This window comes from Mytilus edulis, chromosome 8 (assembly GCF_963676685.1).
Source record: "Mytilus edulis chromosome 8, xbMytEdul2.2, whole genome shotgun sequence".
In the NCBI taxonomy this organism is placed as follows: domain Eukaryota; kingdom Metazoa; phylum Mollusca; class Bivalvia; order Mytilida; family Mytilidae; genus Mytilus; species Mytilus edulis.
This window is the reverse complement of record NC_092351.1, coordinates 83126206-83152444: the sequence shown is the minus strand read 5'-3', so window position 1 is coordinate 83152444 and position 26239 is coordinate 83126206. Positions and strand designations below refer to the sequence as shown.

Sequence of the window (26239 nt, the reverse complement as noted above, 5' to 3'; positions counted from 1 at the left end):
AAAAGTACATATATAACGCTGTTTTGAACTAACAATGGCATTTTTGGCAGGGAGTAAACAAATACCTCATGTGAGTTGAGACATCACATCCCAGCAATCCTATACAGATAACAATTTTGCATTACACTTTTAAAGCCGTTTTGAAATTACAATGGCATTTTTTGGCAGGGAGTAAACAAAAACCGAATGTTAGTTGTGACATCGCATCCCAGAAATCATATACAGAGAACACGTGTTAGAAGTACATGTGTAGCGTTGTTCTGAAATTACAATGCTATATTTTGTCATGGAGTAAACAAAGACCGCATGTGAGTTAAAACATCGTATCCCAGTTATTCTATACAGAGAAACTGTTTTCAAAAGTACATTTAGAGCGCTATTTTTAACTTAAAACGACATTTTTAGGCACGGAGTAAACACAGACCAAATGTGAGTTGAGACATGGTATCCCGGTTATCCTGTACAGAGAACAAGTTTTAGAAGTACACATGTAACTCTGTTTTTGAACTTTCAATGGCATTTTTTGGCAAGGAGTAAAATTATTTATGTTTACCCTGCCCTGAATATACAATTTGCTGTATATACTTACCAGGGAACATAGTAGTTGCTCCTGATAGAATGACATTACATAATAAATCTTTTTTGCAGTCTACGTCTGTTGAATCCAAATTACTCTTCAACATATCCACTATACCTCCAGATCCTACACCTACAAAGATGCAAATGTTTACAGCAAGTTTAAATTAACCGGCTAAATACAAATATGAAAGGAAAAAATATTTGACGGTCTATCATTTTTAAATAAACATAGCCTATGTGTATGTGCCCCCAATGGCGACTGGGTCACGTGGACACTGGTATTTTCCCGATCGACAGTAAAATGCTTGCCAAAGTGAGGCGTTCGTTTTGCAATGCGCGATGTAAAAGTTTGAAGCCACATCCGGTCAAATGGGGACGCGAAATTCGATACCGCGTGTACAAATTTCCCCGTACTACATCCCTCTATGGCCTCTATTACCAGACCTTTTGTATTTATTGTTCACTTTTTAACATTGAAGTGCATTAGTATGTAACGATAACGCAATGTAACCGTAGACTCGAATAGTATTGAATAGTATTGTTACATTTGTAATTTATCGGTTACTTACTTACTTACCCATCACAGCATTCCGGCAATTAGTCTCCAATGTAACAATGATTATTTTGTAACATTTTCAAGTAACCGTAGCCAGTGCCATCAATATATGTGTATGTTCATGGTCCAAAGATCGCAAGTATTCTTAAAACAGTTCAAATCATAATGAATTTACAAGAATATTCATTATGTTGAATGAGGACAGTAATTTGAAGAAAAAGAAGAACATGCTTATGTGTAAATTAATATTCCAAATGATTTGACAGAACCTTCATGATAAACCACCATTTTTACCGCATACGGGACAGTCAAACAACTGAACGGATTTGCATCCTAACGAACAGACGGACACACAAGCAATATGCCCATGCATACTATCAATCGGCAATCCTCGGATGACTCCGGTACTCTTCGTCTATTATATGAAGGTACGGAATTGGCCGAATTGTGACAAATGCCCATAATATTCTATGAATACAACCGTTTTGTTTATTTTACCAAAAATCTTTAAAACAAGCGATCGAAATACCGGAACTATTGAACCTGCTAAGACCAGCCGTCGTTTGAACCCCTAAATTGTGAGTACGTGCGAGGTAGAGAAGCCGGAACAAGTACAATGTATAGCCGACTACTATAGTATACGGTATGGGTTTTTTTCTCATTGTTGACGGTCGTACAGTTGCATATAAATGCTTACACCCACTTCATTTGAACTTTGGTGGATAGTTGTCTCATTGGCAATCATATCGAAATGAAATCTCCTTATATTAATATAGTAGTAAATATATCATTCAACCTTCTTTTCTGTCTTTAAATTTAGATCATGGTCGAAGGTTTGAACTGTGGCTTAACCTTTAAGCATTGACTAATCAATTTACAGTATTCTAACCCGGTATATGTCCAAATAACGCTTCCGGGCACATAAACCTCTCTTTCCCGATTGTGATTGCGTTTCCATCCGGAAGTTCAAATTTCTCATGGCGAACATTTATGACCTCTTGTTTACAATCTAAAGCTACATAACACAGTTTTTCTTTCATTTCTCTAACAATCTCCAATTCAGCTGCAAAAACAAAATAAGAAAATTAAATTTGCAAATATATTTGTCGTTATTAAACGTTTTGACACTGAAACCTTGTTTCTAAGTATCAGTAGAACATATATGATAATCTTCTTCTTCTTCTGGAAGTCCACCCTATCTGCAGGGTCACCGCATTTAAAAAAAAATCATCTATTATTAAAATTGCGTTTTTTTAAATTTTATGTACTAGTTAAAATTTAAAAATAATAGTAACAGAGTTAGAATAGGATAAAACTAAATCATTTAAGTAAATTAGTATATTATTCATCATACTAAACATACTGTAACATGTATAATGATCATACTCTTTCCAGTCTAATTTTACATTAGGTTTGAAAGTACCATTTTTAAAAATAATGTCAATGTTCCATGTATTAATTTGTTTCGTTTACACAATTAAAATCTAACAAAGCAACATTCATCTTTCAAATAAGCTGTGCTGTCCGCTGTTCTAGACCGTTTGTTATTGTTTTTAGTTTTGGGTTTTTTTTCTTGCTCTCACTTCCTTGTTATCATTTATTTTGTTTCTTATACCCCCCTTTACTAATAAATTCTGTTAAAAGTAACTTTTCATCGACGGTCGTATAAATATTAGTTCTCTGTTATGTTAGTCTATTCCGCATTCTCCCTTTAATCCCATTACTTTACTTACAATTATTTACAAAATCATATCCTTTATCGTGCAGCAATTTTTGTAGATTCAGTGTCAAATCCAGTCCGCCAAAATCAAGTCGTCTTGTAGCCGGCATAATACAGTGCCCTTTATATAACAAAATGTCAATCACTTTCAAGTTATGTATAATCAGAAATGTCCACCCTCTACCCTTTACCCGAATCTAGTCCCTTTCATCAACTCTGAATTTTTCAGCTAGTTGATTAGATTTTTTGAGAATTTTATAGACATTTTCTAAAACTATCAATAATCAACAAAGGTTATGAATTAATTCTTCATCAAATTTATAGTTAAAAGGGCTGTTTGTCATCTCTAAGCTTTGTCGATAAAAGGGTTGATAGATGAATACCGTCCAGCGGCGGTGTTGGATAGTTGTCTCCTTGGCAACCCTTCCACATCTACTCATTTTATATGAGATACTAGATCGTAATGTAACAGTTCGTTGGAAGTCATGCCACCCTTACATAACAAATTATTCAGATTGTGTGAGCCGAACAGTGTTTCATATTTCTCCAAATTAATGCATGCTGTTCGCTCAGCGAAGCATCAGTGAATATACATTTCATGTCTTTCCTCTAACCATTCCTCCCCAAACCAATCAAAGTTTTATCGGTTTACGGCATTCATAGGACTAAAATTCAAAGTTTTCTGAGATGTCGGATGAAAAATTAGGTCAGTTTCTGTATTGTCTGTTAAAGTGTTTCTATATCATTTTCTTTACAAATAAAATTGAGAATGGAAATGGGGAATGTGTCAAAGAGACAACAACCCGACCATAGAAAAAACAACAGCAGAAGGTCACTAACAGGTCTTCAATGTAGCGAGACATTCCCGGGGGGGGGGTCATTCCCGCACCCGGAGGCGTCCTTCAGCTGGCCCCTAAACAAATATATACTAGTTCAGTGATAATGAACGCCATACAAATTTCCGAATTGTACACAAGAAACTAAAATTAAAACAATACAAGACTAGCAAAGGCTAGAGGCTCCTGACTTGGGACAGGCGCAAAAATGCGGCGGGGTTAAACATGTTTATGAGATCTCAACCCTCCCCCTATACCTCTAGCCAATGCAAAAAAGTAAATGCATAACAATACGCACATTTAAAATTCAATTCAAGAGAAGTCCGAGTCTGATGTCAGAAGATTTAACCAAAGAAAATAAACAAAATGACAATAATACATAAATAACAACAGACTACTAGCAGTTAACTGACATGCCAGCTCCAGACTTCAATTAAACTGATTGAAAGATTATGATTTCATCATATGAATATCAGGCACAATCCTTCCCGTTAGGGGTTTAGTATCATACCATCATAACATATATAAGAAGAACATAACCCGTGTCATTCCAACAACTGGTATTTTAATAAATGTGTTTAGTTCCTATGCAAAGACCCTATAAGTGAATCAATATTAACGCCAAAATAAGCAATCTTTAGTGACCTGACAACAGTATCGTAACTATATCCATTCTTGATAAGTCTATTTAAAGGTTTTGTTAGTTTCTGAGGTGAATACTGACATTTTTGTGCTTCATAAAAAATATTTTCATAAAAAATTGGATGTGAAATACCTGAACGTATAAGAAGTCTGCATGTTGAGCTATATTTACGAATGATGTCCTTATACCGATGATAAAATTTAGTAAATGTTTTGACTAGTTTGTGATATCGAAAACCCTGGTGTAATAATTTTTCAGTAATACATAAATTTCTCTCGTTAAAATCTTAAACATTGTTACATACACGAGCGAATCGTACAAGTTGAGATATATAAACACCGTAAGATGGTGACAATGGAACGTCACCATCTAAAAATGGATAATTAACGATAGGAAATGAAAAATCATCTCTTTTATCATAAATTTTGGTATTAAGTTTTCCGTTAGTGATATAGATATCAAGATCGAGGAAAGGGCAGTGGTCATTGTTAGTATTAGCTTTATTTAAAGTAAGTTCAACAAGATAAATTTCTTTAGTATACATACTGAAGTCGTCATTATTGAGAGCCAAAATGTCATCCAAATATCTAAAAGTATTATTAAATTTGTTTATGAGATGTTGTTTCGATGGGTCTTTGCTGATTTTTGTCAAAGCATACATTGATAAGATGTAAATTTATAAAAGATTCACACGGAAATCACAAATTACTACCGAGAAATGTGCATGAAACGGGAAATTCGATTTGAAAACAAGATGACCGTAAATCATTATCAAAATATTTTCAAGATGACCGTAACATATAACAAGGATGACCGTGATTGGTAAAAAGATGACCGTAACTTGTAAAGGATGACCGTAATTTGTAAAGGCTGACTGTAATTTATAAAGGATGACCGTTACTTTTAAAGGATGGCCGTCTTCTAAAAAATATCCGTATTTGTATTCATAGCTTTTTGTTGAGTTTGTCTCGGTTAGCGGATATAAATATGTTTCATTAAATTCTTTTTAACTATTTGCCGTATTTTGGGTTCATGACAATGATAGTAAATTGCATATTTCTCGAAAACAATGAAATATTCATTGATAACGACGGACGTTAAAATTTTAATACAAATCAACAGCGATACGACGAAAAGTTGAAGAATTTCAAACATGAATGTGTCCCTAGTACACGGATGCCTCATCTACACTATCATTTTCTATGTTCAGTGGACCGTAAAAATGGGATAAAACTGTAACTTGGCATTAGAATTAGAAAGATCATATCATACGGAAAATGTGTACTAAGTTTCAAGTTGACTTCAACGTTATCAAAAACTTCCTCGATCAAGAATTTTAACCTGAAGCTGGACATATGGACAAACGAACAGACGAACAGACGAACGGACGCACAGACCAGAAAACATAATGCCCATAAATGGAGCATAAAAAAACATTAATTAAACATTTGAATATCCGGTAATCGAGCCCATGTGTATAGTTCCAGAGGAAGCAGATTAAAATCTTAATTTGTCTTGATATATTAACAACATTTCTATATATATATAAATTGACAAGGTTCCCCCTTGTGATACGCTATATTCGTACAAGACTATTTTAAGGATCTATTTTGCTAGTTTGGTCGTATTATTTAAAAAAAAAAAAACATTTTCAAAGACGATATAATATCAATGGGTGTACATGCATTAGCATTTTTAAAAAGGTGTATTTATAATATGTCATTAAAAGGAATCCCAGAAATAAAAAAAAATCTGTGCACCGCCTTTTTTTTTTTATTATACTAGTAAGGTGTCATTTTATCGCGCTTTTGTTGCATGTTTTCCCAAATTGTTCATGTGCATGTCTTGTTGCAAATTCATTTTAAAATTACCCTATACCGTAAACAAGAGTGCACACGCTGTAATGTCTCGCCTTCTTTACTAATCATTGATATTATGTTGATAGTCCTAAATAAAAAGCTTTATTACAACTGTCACATAAACTTAACATTAATCAAGATAACTAATTAACACAAAGATCAATGAACCATGAAAATGAGTCAAGGTCAGATGAACCATGCCAGACAGACATGTACAGCTAACGATGCTTCCATACAACAAATATAGTTGACCTATTGCTTATAGTTACAGAAAAATAGACCAAAACACAAAAACTTAACACTGAGCAATGAACCATGAAAATGAGGTCAAGGTCAAATAAAACCTGCGCTACGGACATATAGATCATAAAATATTTCCATACACCAAATATCGTTGACCTATTACATATAGTATTAGATAAAAAGACAAAACCTCAAAACTTAACTTTGACCACTGAACCATGAAAATGAGGCCAAGGTCAGATGACATCTGCGCGTTGGACATGTACACCTTACAGTCCTTCCATACACCTAATATACTAGACCTATTGCTTATAGTATCTGAGATATGGAGTTGACCACCAAAACTTAACCTTGTTCACTGATCCATGAAATGAGATCGAGGTCAAGTGAAAACTGTCTGACTGGCATGAGGACCTTGCAAAGTACGCACATACCAAATATAGTTATCCTATTACTTATAATAAGAAAGAATTCACAATTACAAAGTGGTCACAGAACCATGAAAATGAGGTCAAGGACATAGGACATGTGACTGACTGACGGAAACTTCTTAACATAACACATCTATATACAAAGTATGAAGCATCCAGGTCTTCAAACTTCTAAAATATAAAGCTTTTAAGAAGTGAGCTAACGCCGCCGCCGCCGCCGCCGCCGCCGCCGCCTGATCACTATCCCTATGTCGAGCTTTCTGAAAGAAAAGTTGCAGGCTCGACAAAAAGATACATATCGTTAACTATTTATTTGAAGCACGTCTTATTTTCTTCTACCTAGGATAATACTGTCATATAAATAAGTTTATACCAACACAATTAATCATTTGATACAAAAAAAAGGAAGTTATATAAATACGGATATTTCTTAAAATTGACGGTCATCCTTTAAAAGTTACGGTCATCATTTATAAATTACGGTCATCTTAAAACCAATTACGGTCACCCTTGTTATGAATCGCTGATTCTGTTACGGTCATCTCGGTTGTGATTTACGGTCATCTTGGCGATTTTTTCAAATCAAAATTTCTGTTTCATGCACATTTCTCGGTAGTCATTAGTGATTTCCGTGTGAATCTTTTATAAATTTACATCGTATCAACATATGATTTGTAAAGAAAATGATATAGAAACACTTTAACAGACAATACAGATACTGACCTAATTTTTCATCCGATATCTTGGGATTACCCCAGTGAATGTCCATTAAGTTTTCGCAAAAAAAAAAATTAAAACTAAAAAACTTTGCTTTTACCTTCATAAATCGTCATAGCATATGACACCCCGTCTCCTACATCCACAGTGATACCTGAACCACGACCGGAAGCGTATAAGGAAAGTTTGGACGACAAGGCAAGAAAAAATGCGCACGCATTCAATTTTTCAAACATCACTTGAACAGTCCTTTCTTTTTGCGCTTTTGGATTTAAAGGGGGTTCTGTCATAATTATCGGATGGTCCGCCGGGTCTACCCTCAGTTCGTCATTAAAACAATGCTGCCAAACATTCTCCATGTCGTCCCAATTCGTAATGATGCCATGTTCTATTGGATAGTTCAAATTAAGCGTTGAACGTCTGTGCTGAGCCTCGTCACCGACATAAAAATCCTTATGGTCACTGGCAGATACCTACAAGTATAACTTATAAGACTTTTTCTTGAAAATTTGGATTTCAAAGAAGATACAAAAGGGGGAAATAAAAATGTAAAGAAAGACGAGGACCATAAGAGTTACGGTTCCGCTGCTGTAAGGAACCCATAAGGTGAATATTCATTTGACCAAAGACGGGTTAGCAGTTCAAGTCCGGATCCTTCCTAACTATTTACACCCGTCTTATGTTGTTGATAGCAGATCACAATTCAAAAAATATACAGAAATAAAATGGTTGTGATAGTGCATGGAAACAAACTGATTTATATATTTACACACACAAAAAAAACACCAAAAAATACGTATTGACATAATCTTAATTCAAATTTCCAACGGAGTTTGCAACCATAATTTTCTATAAGAATACATCTTAACAGTGTAAAAATAGAAAATGACATACCTAATTATGTCTACAAATTAAAACTAATATTCCTTAATCAGCATTTTAAAGTAACTTCTAAAATTAGATTGACATCTAATCATCTCAATACAATACAACATTTCTTTATACATATTTAAAAGCAGTGTAAGGGAGGTAATTCAAACATTGTGTTTGGATTACCTCTTTTACACTGCTTTTAAATTGTCTTACGTATTGTCCATTAACCAGGAAACCCTTGTTTTCCCCCTTTAATTCCCCTAATTCCTGAGCCATCCCCTTATTCCTAAACTGTTAGGACATTAACCCTCAAAATCATTCCCAGCCTTTCCTATTATAAACGTGTTTAAAATTTATAGATTTCTATTAACTTATCCTGAAGTTAGTATTCGGACGACGTTGACGACGACGACGACGTGATACCAATACGACCGCAATTATGTTTTTGGTCGTTTAAAAAAATACTAGGCAAATCAAAACAACAAGCTTTTCCTTGTATACAAATACAACACTTTAGCATTGTCCATGAATTGTCTATTAGGCAAAACAAAAAGGATGTGTGATTACTGTACCCCAACCTACACTATGTTTTATCACATACCCTAAAGTTTTTTGGGCCATTTTTGATTAAGCACTGTTAAGTTAGAGTCACAATGTTGCTCCCATAGACTCAATGTAAAAAAATTTAAAAAAAAAGTCCCTACCTACCTTACCTACACTGGTTTTTTTTCAGCATGTGACGGTAAACACACATACTTTTTTGTTTGGCCTTAAATGAATATAGAATTTAAAGCATTAATGAAAACCTGATATGCTGGGCGACCAGGTCGTCCAACTACTGTCGAGAAAACAGATCTATGGCAATCATCTCCTGCAAACCCCGCCTTGATTTTATAAGAACCGTTGTCAATGACGACAGCATCTACGTCATCATCTGCCATAATATAGCTTGTGTACACCAGCTTACATTACAGTATGCATTTGCCTGTAAGAAATTCAATCGTTATCATAACATACATATGCGCTAGCCAAGAGATACGGAAAACATTCTCCTCCTCTTCTCCTCTACACAGAAGAGGGGACTGGATCGATCCTCTGAGTCTCCTCCTCTACACAGAAGAGGGGACTGGATCGACCCCTCCTTCTCTTCACAGTGGAGGGAATGGGTCGATCCTCTGAGTCTCCTCCTCTACACAGAAGATCGAATGGGTTGATCCTCTGAGTCTCCTCCTCTACACAGAAGAGAGGACTGGATCGATCATCTGAGTTTCCTCCTCTACACAGAAGAGGGGACTGAGAAGGTCCTCTCCTTCTCTACACAGAAGAGGGAATGGGTCGATCCTCTGAGTCTCCTCATCTACACAGAAGAGGGGACTGGATCGATCCTCTCTTTTTCTTCACAGAAGAGGGAATGGGTCGATCCTCTGAGTCTCCTCCTCTACACAGAAGAGGGAATGGGTCGATCCTCTCCTTCGTTCTCTTCACAGAAGTGGGAATGGGTCGATCCTCTGAGACTCCTCCTCTACTCAGAAGAGGGAATGGGTCGATCCTCTCCTTCTCTACACAGAGGAGGAGAATGGATCGTAACTCTCCTCCTCTACACAGACGAGGAGAATAGCTCGTTACTCTCCTCCTCTAAACAGATGAGAATGGATCGTTACTCTCCTTCTCTACACAGAGGAGGAGAATGGATCGTAACCCATGGCTATCGAAGATGCAAAACATACTAAATTTATTCATAATGGTACAAGTATTTCATTAATAGTTATCCCACGATGACGCGGTGTGTCAGTGTAAGATCATCCCGATGGCCGGAGATACGGACTTGGCCATCAAACTTAACCTTGATCACTGATCCGTGAAATGAGGTCGATGTCAGATCATGAACCCAGTCTGGCGGACATGTAGACCTTGCAAGGATCTCATAAATGGTGTACAAGATGTAAGTTTTTACAAATTATAATTTGTACATGGTGTTTGTAAAAGTTATATGTGTTCTGATACATACTTTCTTGTACCAGGTGATGGAAGTTTAATCTTCTTAGTGTATCAGTCAAATGTTTTAAAATCAAATTTATATACTAGTACTTCAACCCAAAATTTAGTGCTATTCTCCTTGTCTTCAAACTGAAAATGAGGATAACTGAATGGTTTAAATTCTAATGTTTTGTTTGGCCTATTGCTAATTTGTGACTGAGCTTACTGTATGCATGATTTTGTATTTTTCATTGCATACAGTATAAGCTCTGTAATCACATGACCAGAGTTATTTAAATGAGTACAATGAAACAGGTTTGAAGCACATGTCTAATGTTTTTGTTTTGAATGGAAGGCTGTTACACTACTCATACTTACTCCATTGAATATTTTATATTAAAATAAATAGACGTAACATAGAGACCTATAAAAATGAGTAACTTTTTTGATTATTGGTTCAAAATTATGATATTCATAGTCAGAGTTCGTATACATCATACATTAACCTACATGAAGAAAAAAAATATTTATTTGTAAAAATGAGTACTTAAGAATTATTTTCTGAAGATTTATAGAGGTCAAACGAACTATATATATCCAATAACATAATCGAAACGAGTATTTCACATAAAAAGAGATACAATATTTTTCAAGCAGTCACAGAACCATGAAATCGAAGTCAAGGACAAACGACATATGAAAGACGGAAATATGATGCAACAAAAAGGCATCCACATCAAGGTATGAATCATACAGTTCTTCGATACTTCATGCATAGAGGTGTCATACCACAGGCGCGGATCCAGAGGGGGGGTTCTGGGGGTTGGAACCCCCCTTTTTTTGGGACGATCAATGCATTTGAATGGGGACATGTAGTTGGAACCCCCCCCCCCCCCCTCCTTTGTCCTGGGTTAGGAACCCCCCCCCCCCCTTTTTTTTTAAATGGCTGGATCCGCCCCTGTACCACCAATTATGGTACGTCACATCCGGTTATACGAAAATAGGTCGAAAAAAAAAATTCCCTTGAATTTGACAGTTGTAGGTAACAAGTAATAGTTTTTCAAAAAAGGCTAGCCGTCTCTTAGTTGATGAAAATGGAAAGTGTTGTCGCTTTGAAGATTAATTCATTCAGAATAGCCTTGCATATCAATCAACAAATTTTACCACACACGTGAGGTCACACGTTATGAAGTAATACATTGTATATAACGTTTAAGGGAGTTGGCTTCTCAGTTTCAAAGTAATTAACTTTTCAAAACACTAGTTCATATAGATAGGGGGTTATTATAAAAGGAATCCAAAGAGCAAAAAAAATATATAGGTCACCGTGCTTGTTTTCGAGATATATGCCATTGAAATTTTGGCGGGAAAATATTCTCTCTTGACTTTTCATAGCTTTATCATTGACAAGTTGAAGTTCTCAAAAAGTGTTTAAAAATAATTAAAATTTTATAAGACTTTTACAGATTGCTTATCATTATACATGTAAAAGATTTATAAAAAGAAAAATTGGGGTCACCGGGCAAATTTTTTCCAGGCATTCAAATGGATAAAACCAGAGGATTCCGAAAATCTGTCAAAAAATCCAAAACATGACAAGCCAGCTTCCTTAACAATGTGTGTGTTTTCAAAACTCCAGATGATTCCAATCGGCTATTTATAGATAAAAGTAACCTGTGTACCAATACCATGAATATGCATGAAAATGACCAAGCAAAATCTAATTGCTAAAGTAGAGAGGACAAATCCGATACTCTACGGGATTTAAAGACATTTACTAGGTTTGGATTGGCCTAACCAATCAACAAAATTTGATTATTCACGTCTCGCAATATCTTCCAATCAGGTAGTAAGAAGCATTCAGCGCACTGACTGTCTAACGTTCAATCCTTAATAACGTCTTCGAGGAGACGTTAATTAATTCTACATTTTATTGCAGTAAAACATTTCTGGGTCATAAACATATATCTTGGGTATTTCAAAGCACCATTATATTTTTATTTAATGAATGGCTATTATCTATTTTGAATTTATTGAACAATAAAACTAATTTTTGACTCTTCACATTGAATAATCCGCGAAGCGGATTATGTCAAATGTGAAGAGTCAACCAGATGCTCCGCAGGGCGCAGCTTTATACGACCGCAGAGGTTGAACCCTGAACGGTTGGGGCAAGTATGGACACAACATTCAAGCTGGATTCAGCTCTAAATTTGGATTGTGATTAATTAGTTGACACAGCATAGGTTTCGGACACAGAATGAATGTGGTCTTATGAACTTGAAATATTTTTTTTGCCTTCGAGCAATTCACTATGCTGTTGAATATTAATCCTCTCAAAGTCAAAGCGCTGTAAGCACTGAAGGCAGTTAACCAAAAACCAAAGCAAACGGAATTATGAAAACTGTGGCATTGTTGCTTCAATTCTTTTTTTTCAAATTTAAAAAAACAAACATTAAACATTTATGTTTATCTAATCAATTAATTAATATGTTATCAAGGTTTTCAAAAGTAACGCATATATCAATGTATATTTTTAATGGCGAGTCTGCAGTGGTATAAGTTTGCAATGATTGCAGTTGTTCTAGTTGGTACATGTAGTTAACGTTGGTATTAGTTGACTGTTAGTAGTACAAGTTGACTTAGTAAGAGCTTGTAATAGTATGAATGGACTTGCTTCCCTAGAAAGAAAACTGAGTTTGTGTTCTATAATACAAAAGTTATGAGACACAAATCAGACAAATGTTTACTACTACAGGGATCAAAGGTGAGGTCTGACTGACCTGCCCACAGTAAATGTAAATGACCCCCACCTTCACCCAAAGTCCATGATGTCTAAGTTTGGAATAAAATGATAGGTGATTATAAAACAGTTGGTCAAACATTCTTTGGCTTGAAAGATTTATATGTTTTCTTTAAAATGAGCCATAAATGAAAATTTTTATAGGACCACAAATAATTCAAAATATAATTAAGGTAAATTCTTTAAACCTACTCATTTTTTGCATCAATAAAATTTTATAATAAACAAGAAATAATTGTAACAGCACCCTGTCTCCCATAATTTTTCATTCCCATGGTCGCCTGACATTGGGCAAAGTCTAGTACACATTGGACGGTTAGGTCTAGTAAAGTGATATGCATATGTGACGCCTAGGAGATTGATCTTGTATTTCATTCAAATCTTTTTGAAATGACGAACAGGAATAAATATGGTTTAGGAGTTGGTAAGCACACACAGGAGGGGGTGGGGTGACCCTAGGGACTACTCCTATATTTCATTTGATTTTTTATATTGTCCCATACATGAATATATATGGTTTAGGGGTGGGAACTCTACCGTTTTCAAGTTCTCAAACAGGAGGGGACAGGGTGACCCTGGGGACTTCCCCTATATTACATTTCATTTGTTATATTGATCCATACATGAATATATATGGTTTAGGGGTGGGGATCTCATCCGTTTCCAAGTTCTCAAACAGGAGGTGGTAGGGTGACCACAGGGACTCCCCCTATATTTCATTTAATTAATTATATTGTCCCATACTTGAATATATATGGTTTAGGGTGGGGATTTCATCCGTTTCCAAGTTATCAAACAGGAGGGGGTAGGGTGACCACAGGTACTCCCCCTATATTTCATTTGATTTGTTATATAGTCCCATACATGAGTATGTATGGTTTAGGGGTGGGGATCTCGATTGTTTCCATGTTCTCAAACAGGAGGGGGTGGGGCAACTCCAGGGACTCCCTTATATTTCATTTGATTTATCATATTGTCCCATACATGAATATATATGGTTTAGGGGTGGGGATCTCGACCGTTTCCAAGTTCTCAGACAGGAAGGGGTGGGGTGACCCTCTGGGACTCCCCCTATATTTCATTTGATTTGTTATATTGTCCCATACATGAATATATATGGTTTAGGGGTTGGGATCTCGACCGTTTCCAAGTTCTCAGACAGGAGGGGTTGGGGTGACTCCAGGGACTTCCCCTATATTTCATTTGATTTTTTATATTGTCCCATAACTGAATATATATGGTTTAGGGGTGGGGATCTCGACCGTTTCCAAGTTCTCAGACAGGAGGGGGTGGGGTGACCCTCTGGGACTCCCCCTATATTTCATTTGATTTGTTATATTGTCCCATACATGAATATATATGGTTTAGGGGTTGGGATCTCGACCGTTTCCAAGTTCTCAGACAGGAGGGGGTGGGGTGACTCCAGGGACTTCCCCTATATTTCATTTTATTTATTATATTGTCCCATAACTGAATATATATGGTTTAGGGGTGGGGATCTCAACCGTTTCAAAGTTCCCAAACAGGAGGGGGTGGGGTGACCCCAGGAACTCCCCCTATACTCTATTTGATTAGTTATATTGACCCATATATGAATAAATATGGTTTAGGGGTGGGAATCTCGACTGTGTCCAAGTTCTCAAACGGGGAAAGGGGGTTTACTTCAGGGACTCCCCCTATTTTTCATTTGATTTGTTATATTGTCCCATTACTGAATACCACGTGTGTCTATCACTTACTGTTTTCAAATAACAGTCATTTGAAAATTTAATTAAAAAAAACACAAAAAAACATGGGGTTCTTCAGTAAACCCCTCCCTTCTTTAGACCCCTCAAATACCCCCAAATAGACCCCAATGCACCAATGAAAGATTGATGGCTCCGCTAGACATGTTAGTCTAACATATTATGTAACCCTAAGTAAATCTGACAGACGGTCAGTGTTGTCTTCCAAGACGGTCCGACTTGTCTCGGGGACGAGTTGTCCCCATTCTGAAAACATCCCATCAACGTCGATTTCATGATCTTTTTCATTCTTTAATTGTCATTCGCGTCGGCGAATGACTATATAAAGATAGACAAGACTTTACTTTGAAAATATAATCTTTAAAACGTTTAAAGTGACGAATTTCTGTTTAGGCGCTTGATTTTGTCTCCTGTCAGGGACGTTGAAGTGTTGGTGATAAAAACAAAAATGTTAATATGATGACAAATTGGCACAAGATAAGGAAGTGGAAACAAACTTTTGTATAAACAAGTATAATTGATAAATATAAATTATATTTTATGTGAAAAAGTATCTCATTAGTTACATTTTATTTCGAAGTTGCATGTGTTGACATTGATGTAAATATACACTTTATGTTGAGTTATGATCTATTAATAAAAGAAAAGACGGTGAAGTGTTGATGATAAAGAATACTTTATACAAAAACGGTAATATGATGACAATTTGGCATACGATATGGAAATGTAAAAAAACTTTTATATAAACAAGTTATAATTGATAAATATAAATTATATTTTATGTGAAATACTGAATCATTAGTTACGTTTTATTTCGAAGTAGCATGTGTTGACAATGATGTAAATATACACTTTACGTTGTCTCATGACCTACTAATGAAAGAAAATATGGGTATTCTGTTTCTGAGCTTCTAAAAACAAATTTGTTTTAAAATGTAAAAAATGCGTTGAATTTACGACATATTTTTATGAATAAGAATCTTTTTATCTAATCAACCTGTTTTCGCTATGAAAAGATTGTTTTTGCCAAGATTGTTCTTTCACTTTCGTGCAATTTATTTTGATTTTGAGATGGTCCCTATAAAGCTTTAATCATACCTGGGGTTTACATTTGCACAATCACGGTTGTTTTCGCCTTTTAATATTGCATTGTGGGATCGCGCACAGCTATCAATTTACCTGTTTACCGACATTAAACTGTAGTAATATAATTATTCCCCACGCAACAAAGTTTTAAGGATATAATGTTTTTGACCCATCAGTCTGTCAGTCTTAATTTTGTCATGACAACTCTAAAACTACACCACAGAATTCCATGAAACTTTATAAAAAGTAAGCACTCCACACGTAGTTGTGCATGTTACCATAAAATTGTTATCCCTATGTTTTGTGGGAATTGTACCTCTTTCAACTTAGAAATATACATTAATGTACCCCTGAATTAGCTAGTAAACAGAACTCCTCTGAAACTACTCAACAGAATTTCAAGAAAATTGGTCAGTAAGGACATCACATATAGTTGTGCATATTACTAAAAAATTCTTTTCCTCCTTAATATTCTAGAAGTTATACCCCTTTGAACTTTAAAAAAAGGTCAAAAGTCAAGGTCATATGAAGTTACAATGGAAAATGGCATACTGTCAGATTGAACACATCATATTTGTCCTGGACAAAAAACAATAGCTTGACATTAACATGATTAGTCATGGTCATGGAATACTAATGTTATGTCCTGGACAAAACAATATGAAAAAAATAATTTTGACCTTAAGGTCACAGGGTAAAGTCATATGATGTTCACAATAGTGTATAACACAACACCACAACCTTAATACATCTTCCTACCAAATATGATAAATGGCACACTGCCTTGGCCTAATTTCTTCATATATGTCATGGACAAAAAATATGGAAAATAATAATAATTTGACCTTGAAATGGACGTCACAATGGTGCATGAGAAATCACCTTAGCCAATTACATTTTCCAACCATACATGATTCGTCAATGTCATGGGATAATAATGTTATGTCCTGGACAAAACAATTGGAAATCAGGTGCTCCGCAGGGCGCAGCTTTATACGACCGCAGAGGTCGAACCCTGAACAGTTGGGGGAAGTATGGACAAAACATTCAAGCGTGATACAGCTCTGAATTTGGATTGTGATCAAATTTTTGACATTACATGGTTTTTTTTTACACAAAACAAATGTCAAGATTTTACAAATCAATTAAAGATTTCTTCTTCAAACTTTTTAAATCTAAAATTAAATAGTTGACACAGCATAGGTTTCTGACACAGAATGAATGTGGTCTAATGAACTTAAAAGTTTTTTTTTGCCTTTGAGCAATTCACTATGCTGTTGAATATTAATCCTCTCAAAAAAAAATTTGAAGAAATTTTCTTTTTATTTATGAAATCTGAAATGAGAAAAATTTAACCCCCCCCCCCTTTTTTCACATCCCCGTTTCCCTTTCTCCAAAACTGATATCAATTCAAATTTCTAATGGAGTTTGCAACAATAACTACTCTTTTAAATACATCATAAAATATTAAAATGTAAAATAAAGTGCTTGTTATCACTGAATGGTAAAGATTTGTTGGTAGTAAAAGTGAATATACATTGTTTATTGTATAAAACAATAAAAAAAAACTTCATCAGCAACATTTTATATTGGCAAATTTCCAATGAAGTTATTTACATAAAGTTATTGGCAAATAAAAATAGAAAATGACATCATAGTCATGTCTGGCAAATGTCCAACATACATTATCTAAAAACATTTTAGATAAGATAAGGAAAAAAAGCTTCATCAGCAACATTTTATATTGGCAAATTTCCAATGAAGTTATTTACATAAAGTTATTGGCAAATAAAAATAGAAAATGACATCATAGTCATGTCTGGCAAATTTCCAACATATATTATCAACTACTATTCTATACAAAGAAAGATAACTCCAATTGAAAATTAATTGCTATTGCACAATATTGTGCAATTAGATATTTCTTGCTATTGTGCAATACTGTGCAATTGAAAATTTCTTGCTATTGCACAATACTTGATATGGAATCCTGATTTGGACCAACTTGAAAACTGGGCCCATAATCAAAAATCAAAGTACATATTTAAATAAAGCATATCAAATAAGCCCAAGAATTTAATTTTTGTTAAAATCAAACTTAGTTTAATTTTGGACCCTTTGGACCTTAATGTAGACCAATTTGAAAACTGGACTAAAAATTAAGAATCTACATACACAGTTAGATTTGGCATATCAAAGAACCCATTTATTCAATTTTTGATGAAATCAAACAAAGTTTAATTTTGGACCCCCATTTGGACCAACTTGAAAACTAGGCCAATAATTAAAAATCTAAGTACATTTTTAAATTCAGCATATCAAAGAACCCCAAGGATTCAATTTTTGTTAAAATCAAACTAAGTTTAATTTTGGACCCTTTGGACCTTAATGTAGACCAATTTGAAAACGGGACCAAAAATTAAGAATCTACATACATAGTTAGATTCGGCATATCAAAGAACCCCAATTATTCAATTTTTGATGAAATCACACAAAGTTCAATTTTGGACCCTTTGGGCCCCTTATTCCTAAACTGTTAGGACCAAAACTCCCAAAATCAAACCCAACCTTCCTTTTATGGTCATAAACCTTGTATTTAAATTTCATAGATTTCTATTTACTTATACTAAAGTTATGGTGCAAAAAACAAAAATAATGCTTATTTGGGCCCCCTTTTGGCCCCTAATTCATAAACTGTTGTGACCTCAACTCCCAAAATCAATCCCAACCTTCCTTTTGTGGTCATAAACCTTGTGTTGAAATTTCATTGATTTCTATTTACTTATACTAAAGTTATTGTGCGAAAACCAAGAATAATGCTTATTTGGGCCCTTTTTTGGCCCTTAATTCCTAAACTGTTGGAACCAAAACTCCTAAAATCAATCCCAACCTTCCTTTTGTGGTCATAAACCTTGTGTCAAAATTTCATAGATTTCTATTCACTTAAACTAAAGTTATAGTGCGAAAACCAAGAAAATGCATATTTGGGCCCTTTTTGGCCCCTAATTCCTAAAATATTGGAACCAAAACTCCCAAAATCAATCCCAACCTTCCTTTTGTGGTCATAAACCTTGTGTTAAAATTTCATTGATTTCTATTCACTTTTACTAAAGTTAGAGTGCGAAAACTAAAAATATTCGGACGACGACGACTACGACGCCAACGTGATAGCAATATACGACGAAAATTTTTTCAAATTTTGCGGTCGTATAAAAATCAATAATTTGATTTAAAGGTCATAGGTCAAGGTGATATGAAGGTATCAATGGTGTTTGACACACCATCTCAATTTAATACACCTACCAAATATGATAAGTCAATGTCAAAGGATAGATTTATACCCTGGACAAAGTTGTATGAGAAGAAGAAAAACTACTAAAACAGTATGACTCCCTTCATCTGAAGGGAAGACATTATAACAATGCAAAACATTGAGAAATGACAAAAAATAATAGAACAAAAATTACAAAACAATGCAATAACCATTGAAGGTCCAACATTTACTCTCAGAAAAACAAATATAACATTGGGTGGGCTGGAAGGGTAAACATATGAAGATGACAACTTTAAAACTTTTTTTAAAAACATTTCTAAAACACATATTTTTGAAATAATCATCATTCGTTTATTCACAAAATGCCAATCGAATGACCTCAGCTTTTTTAAAAAGCTAATCTTGTAATAACAAGTGTAAACATCGTATGTTGTTGCATTACTCACTTGACAAGGTCATTTTATATGTGAAAACGGAGTAATTTAAAAGAATGAAATTCAATTCTGAATATACAATTTATTAACACGCATCTCAAATAAAAGGAATATCAGGATTATAATCAAGAATTAAAAGTATGAAAAAAGTGTTCAATTAGTTATATATAACATAGTAGTCAGCTAGATAATAACAAAGGCACGTATTTCAGCATTTAATGGGTAGAACACAAATCTAGGGTGCAGCTTAACTGCATAAACATGTTTGAAGAAATTTTCTTTATTAATGAAATCTGAAATGAGAAAAATTTACCCCCCCCCCATTTTTTTCACATCCCCCTTCTTTTTCCAAAACAGATCTCAATTCAAATTTATAATGGAGTTTGCAACAATAACTACTCATTTAAATACATCATAAAATATTAAAATGTAACAATATTGAAAATGTCTTGCTATTGCACAATAGTGTGCAATTAGATATTTCTTGCTATTGCGCAATACTGTGCAATTGAAAATATTTGCTATTGCACAATACTGTGCAATTGAAGATTTCTTGCTATTGCGCAATACTGTGTAATTGAAAATTTCTTGCTATTGCAAATACAGTCAAACCTGATTAAACCGGACCCTGAATAAACCGGTTTCCTGTCCATTCCGGCCGAAAATGAAAGTCCCATATTTTTCCATTCAAAGTCTTTGTTAAAATACCCTTTGTGAACCGGACCCTGTGTATTCCGAATTCCGGTCTTATTATGAAGTCCCAATACTCTTAATTACATTAATTATTACCTGTCAAAACCGGTTTGTCTAATTAATTTCAATGATCGATATGCAATCAAAACATATTTGTTGATACAATATAACTTTTCGTGATAATCAATTAGTCAGGTGTCAAACTGTGAACCTACAATCGTACAGTAGTGAGCTGTATTATTTATTAAAACATTATAAACGTGTCAATTAAACGAAAAGACACACCGAATATATATCTCGGATTGAACTTACGTTTTAACTTGGATAAACAAATTAAAATCGCGAAGTAAAAAGTTCACATCGTAATTTCGAAATCCTTGGTTCCTTGTTGTGAACCCCTAAACAAATGACCTTGATAATGAAAAACACCCGGATGACAACAATCAATGGATATTGTACACTGTACGACAACGTTTCGAAAGTGATGACATTACGTTTGATAATATTCTGGCTTTTTAATCGGCCATTCCAACATTTCAAATTATTGATCATGGGAGTAAATCGAAATTGTCGTCTTACAATCCAAACAACGCGAGCATTATGATGCAAATGCAAACAATGAAAAACGAAGTGAAAGTATTTTAATTTATCAGACATAATTTACAATCAGAGAGAATTTTTTCATGCAAAATGTCGGACATAACAAGTCATTAACTTCCGGTCAAAACAGAAACCTGAATAAAACCGGCTCAATGTCCAAACCGGCCCTTTTTCATGGTCCCGTAGCCGGCCGGTTTATACAGGTTTTACTGTACTGTGCAATTGCAGATTTCTTGCTATTGCTGAATACTGTGCAATTGAAAATTTCTTGCTATTGCACAATAATTAATATAATAATTTTGGATCCTGATTTGAACCAACTTGAAAACTGGGCCCATAATCAAAAATCTAAGTACATGTTTAGATTCAAGATATCAAAAAAGCCCAAGAATTCAATTTTTGTTAAAATCAAACTTAGTTTAATTTTGGACCCTTTGGACTTTAATGTAGACCAATTTGAAAACGGGACTAAAAATTAAGAATCTACATACACAGTTAGATTTGGCATAGCAAAGAACCCCCATTATTCAATTTTTGATGAAATCAAACAAAGTTTAATTTTGGACCCCGATTTGGACCAACTTGAAAACTGGGCCAATAACCAAAAATCTAAGTACATTTTTAGATTCAGCATAACAAAGAACCCCACGGATTCAATTTTTGTTAAAATCAAACTAAGTTTAATTTTGGACCCTTTGGACCTTAATGTAGAGCAATTTGAAAATGGGACCAAAAATTAAGAATCTACATACACAGTTAGATTCGGCATATCAAAGAACCCCAATTATTCAGTTTTTGATGAAATCGAACAAAGTTCAATTTTGGACCCTTGGGCCCCTTATTCCTAAACTGCTGGGACCAAAACTCCCAAAATCAAACCCAACCTTCCTTTTATGGTCATAAACCTTGTGTTTAAATTTCATAGATTTCTATTTACTTATACTAAAGTTATGTTGCGAAAACCAAGAATAATGCTTACTTGGGCCCCTTTTTGGCCCCTAATTCCTAAACTGTTCAGACTTCAACTCCAAAAATCAATCCCAACCTTCCTTTTGTGGTCATAAACCTTGTGTTTAAATTTCATTGATTTCTATTTACTTATACTAAAGTTATTGTGCGAAAACCAAGAATAATGCTTATTTGGGCCCTTTTTTGGCCCCTAATTCCTAAACTGTTTAAACTAAAACTCCAAAAATCAATCCCAACCTTCCTTTTGTGGTCATAAACCTTGTGTCAAAATTTCATAGATTTCTATATACTTAAACTTAAGTTATAGTGGGAAAACCAAGCTAATGCTTATTTGGGCCCTTTTTGGCCCCTAATTCCTAAAATATTGGGACCAAAACTCCCAAAATCAATCCCAACCTTCCTTTTGTGGTCATAAACCTTGTGTTACTAAAGTTAGAGTGCGAAAACTACAAGTATTCGAACGACGACGACGACGACGACGCAGACGACGACGACGACGACGACGCAGACGACGACGACGCAGACGCCAACGTGATACATGTACCAATATACGACCAAAAAATTTCCAATTTTTGCGGTCGTATAAAAATTAGTTTTATGGTTCAATAAAATCAAAATAAATTATTGCCATTCATTATAAATAAATTTCTATCAAAAATAAGGCTCAAAGAACGTTTTATATTATTTATATAAACAATAACAACGTACACACATGTTGGCGTATGAATACACAACGTCAGAGTGGGCGTGTCGCCATCAAAATTGACAACATTGAAAATAAAACTAATAATTTTAACTAATCAGAATACAGTTAATACACCAAATTTATTTATTTAGGGTTTCTATGGAATATTTTGGAAACTTGAGGTAACATGGTTACTAAAAGCTTGTACACAGGTTAAATAAGGGGGTGATTTGATTGGTTAACTTCAAGTGATAGTTATTTTCTTATATGCAATGTTATGTAAAAAAAATCTTTAGTACTGGACAGGATAAAACTTTTCTCATACCAAGTATTTCTTTATTTGAAACAAAGATAAATTCTTCACAATTCTTTATAAAGAATAATAGTGGAAATCAACATGGTGGTATTATACCTAGATATAATAGCTTCATTTAACGCTAACCGTTGGACGATAATTCTCTCCAAGTTTCGTAATATTCCATGAAGGTATGACAAATTTATCGATGTCTAAAAAAAATAAGTAACTTCAGACTGCAGGTACAAACATTTGTACGTGTATGAGGGATACACAAACAAATCACACAATCACAAATTTTTCTCAATCAATATCCGTCATGATTACCAGGACTAAAAGTACATAATTTTATGTTAAAGGGCATTAGCTATACGAGATATATGCATTTACATTAGTTATTTCTTTTACATTTAAGAAACTATTAGTATACTATGAAGTGTGCTGTCCAATAAAGGGACTCGAGTAACAGACAATGGGCCATTCCAGTAAATATCTGCTAAAGGGGGTTGGATGGTCCTTTCTGAGGGGTGTAAAAATTATACATCTTAGGGGTGAAAATTTTGGGTTTTTCATCTGACACGTACACTTATATGCAAAAAACTTCTGATGGTGTTGCAGCAGTATATATAATTTAAAATAATTACATCTTAGGGGTTACAAAAATGCCTATGTCAGATCTTAGGGGTGCTTTTGAATGTAGACAGTTACGTATAATGCATTATCTGGTATTGTATTTAAAATTCTGATGGGTACAATCCTTGCAGTAAAAAATTCTGATAAGTCATTTTTCCCATGAAAGCCCATCCACTCAATATGAACAGAAACTCTACATCTGATAGGTCTTAATTCTTAGATCTGATAAGTAGTTTTTCATGATGTTTTTTTCTGATACCTATGAACAAAATTCTCCCCATCCATCCCCACCTATCAGAAATTAACTGGAATGGCCCAATGGGTCATATTATATTATATATTTTTATTATTAAAAATTGCTTACTTCATTTGCTTTAACATTTTATATAATCAATTAAATTAAATCAATCATATTATGTACTTTGTTTAACTTTTTTAATCTACTTTACATTATGTTTGAAAATTATATTGTAATTATTCTGCTCATTTTGGGCGCCGTGATTGGCAAATAAAATATTTGTGTGTTTGTTGTTTGTGTGACAAACCGGATATACTGCTAAGGAACGGCAATGAAATTTGAGCTCCCGAAGAAAGAGGATAATACGGTAAATTTTGGAACTTATTCTGAATGAAAAGTGCAACAGTAATTAGTTAAAGGATAACTCGTTAAAATGCAAACTTAGTATATAAAAAAATCAATGCCAACTTACAGAACTTGTGAAAATTGTAAATCAGCGATACCTTCATCTTGACAACGTAGCACCGTCTCCAATAGTATCCTAATGTTCTGAAAATTGTTTTAAATATGGCACCTCAGATACAATACCTTGATACATTAATACCGATGATATATTTGTTGATAAAGTAAAACTGTACATACGAAAAAGACTTTTTGTGAAATAATAATGTCTGAATATAGTTTTGACACCAAAACTGCTACGGTTCTAAACAGTTTATTAGAAGTTGTTCGCGATCTTCAACATCGATTCGAGATGTTTGAAAAGCAAATTGAGAAGATAGCCGTAATACAAAGCACGGTTAAATCACTTGCACATAGAGTCGATGATATAGAAAATAATTTAGAGTCTGTGATGAAAAGGAGCACTGAAATGGAAACGAGCACTGAAAACATGGGTCACTTAATGAACAAAGTGTTGGATAGGTGTAAAGAAAACATTTCAAACATAATAAGTTTGAAAACTGCAGAACTGCGACAGAAAGATCGTAATGACAACGTAGGTTTCAGATTGAGTAACACTGAAGATGATGTTATCGGGCTAAAGTGGCGATCAATGAAACCTAATCTTTACTGGAATTCAATTTTACTCGGAAGTAAACACAGAAGATACACTTAATTCCCTTATTAAACAAAAGTTAAACATTGACAAAAAGATCAACTTCGTTACAGTTCACAGATTCGGGGAAAGAGGTCGCGGAGGTAATCGTCCGATTTTGGCAAAATTCATTTCAACTAAGGACAAAGAAATTGTATCAAAAAATGGATTCAAATTAAAGGGGACACATTTTGGAGTACAAGAACAATTTCCAAAAGAAATAGAACAAAAAAGAAAAATGTTATGCCTGGTGACAAAACAGGCCAGAAGAGAAAAGAGGAAAGTACTGTTGGTTAGAGACAAGCTGTATATCGATGGTAATCTGTTCAAACCGAATATAGAAACATCTAGATCTGGAAACGAAAAACTACAATACGCATGTGCCGATAATATCATGCATCTGCAAAATATACAACAAAACTGTAACAAAAGACTAACACCAAGTCATGAATCTGAATCTTCACACCTCTTAACTAACATGTGCTGTACATGAAAGCAAGTTGTCCAAACCAAATATTGTGTATGATGTATATAAAGTTTTATGTATTGATGCTACTAATGGCAAAACAAATTGGGCATCCAATGTAAGAGACCTTTTGTTTAGTTTAGGTTCGAATTATATATGGATTAACCAGGATCACATAAATGTGTCATTTGACCTTATTAAATCACGTATCAACGATCAATATTATCAAAGCTGGTATGCTAATATTAATGCTTGTGAAAAACTGTCTATCTATAAATGTTTCAAACTAGATTTTTGTTTGGAGAAATATTTACAATATGATTTTAATACCAGTATACTTACAAAACTACGTAGTGGAAGCTTGAAATTATATTTAGAAACAGGTCGCTATGACAATATTCCTAGAGACAATCGTATTTGTAGATGTTGTAAAATGAATAATATTGAAGATGAATATCATTTTGTGTTGATTTGTCCTGCATATAGAACACTTGGATGTAATTTTTTGCCAAAGTATTATTGTTCATGGCCAAATACACGAAAGCTAATTTTTCTGTTACAAGCTGGGTCAAAAAGCTTAACTAAAAACCTATGTAAATATCTTAAAGCTGCATGGAAACTAAGATTGCAAATTATCAGTTAATATATTATTCATACTATTATAAGCTATCTCTGCATTATTTAATTTGTCTAATTGTTCTCTGTATTCTGTCATATTTGTCATATATGTATATATGTATTATGCTAAAGCAATGTTGTTGCTAATGCAATAAAGATTCATTCATTCA

At 34.2% G+C, this 26239-nt stretch overlaps 1 protein-coding gene across 3 annotated transcripts in view; it reads right to left on the bottom strand.

The window, feature by feature from the left end:
- Positions 1 to 26239, bottom strand: part of LOC139486451 (actin, muscle-like) — a 58832-nt gene that overhangs the window by 14481 nt on the left and 18112 nt on the right. For 2 of the 3 annotated variants that reach the window (XM_071271335.1, XM_071271334.1), the window contains exons 2-6: positions 9264 to 9442; positions 7685 to 8057; positions 2869 to 2976; positions 2025 to 2198; positions 590 to 709 (exon numbers count right to left, since the gene is read on the bottom strand). In XM_071271335.1, coding sequence (XP_071127436.1) covers positions 590 to 709; positions 2025 to 2198; positions 2869 to 2976; positions 7685 to 8057; positions 9264 to 9398 — 910 coding nt within the window. In that variant the 5' untranslated portion in view covers positions 9399 to 9442. The remainder of the gene's footprint in view (positions 1 to 589; positions 710 to 2024; positions 2199 to 2868; positions 2977 to 7684; positions 8058 to 9263; positions 9443 to 26239) is intronic. The other variant, XM_071271336.1, reaches the window with a different exon arrangement.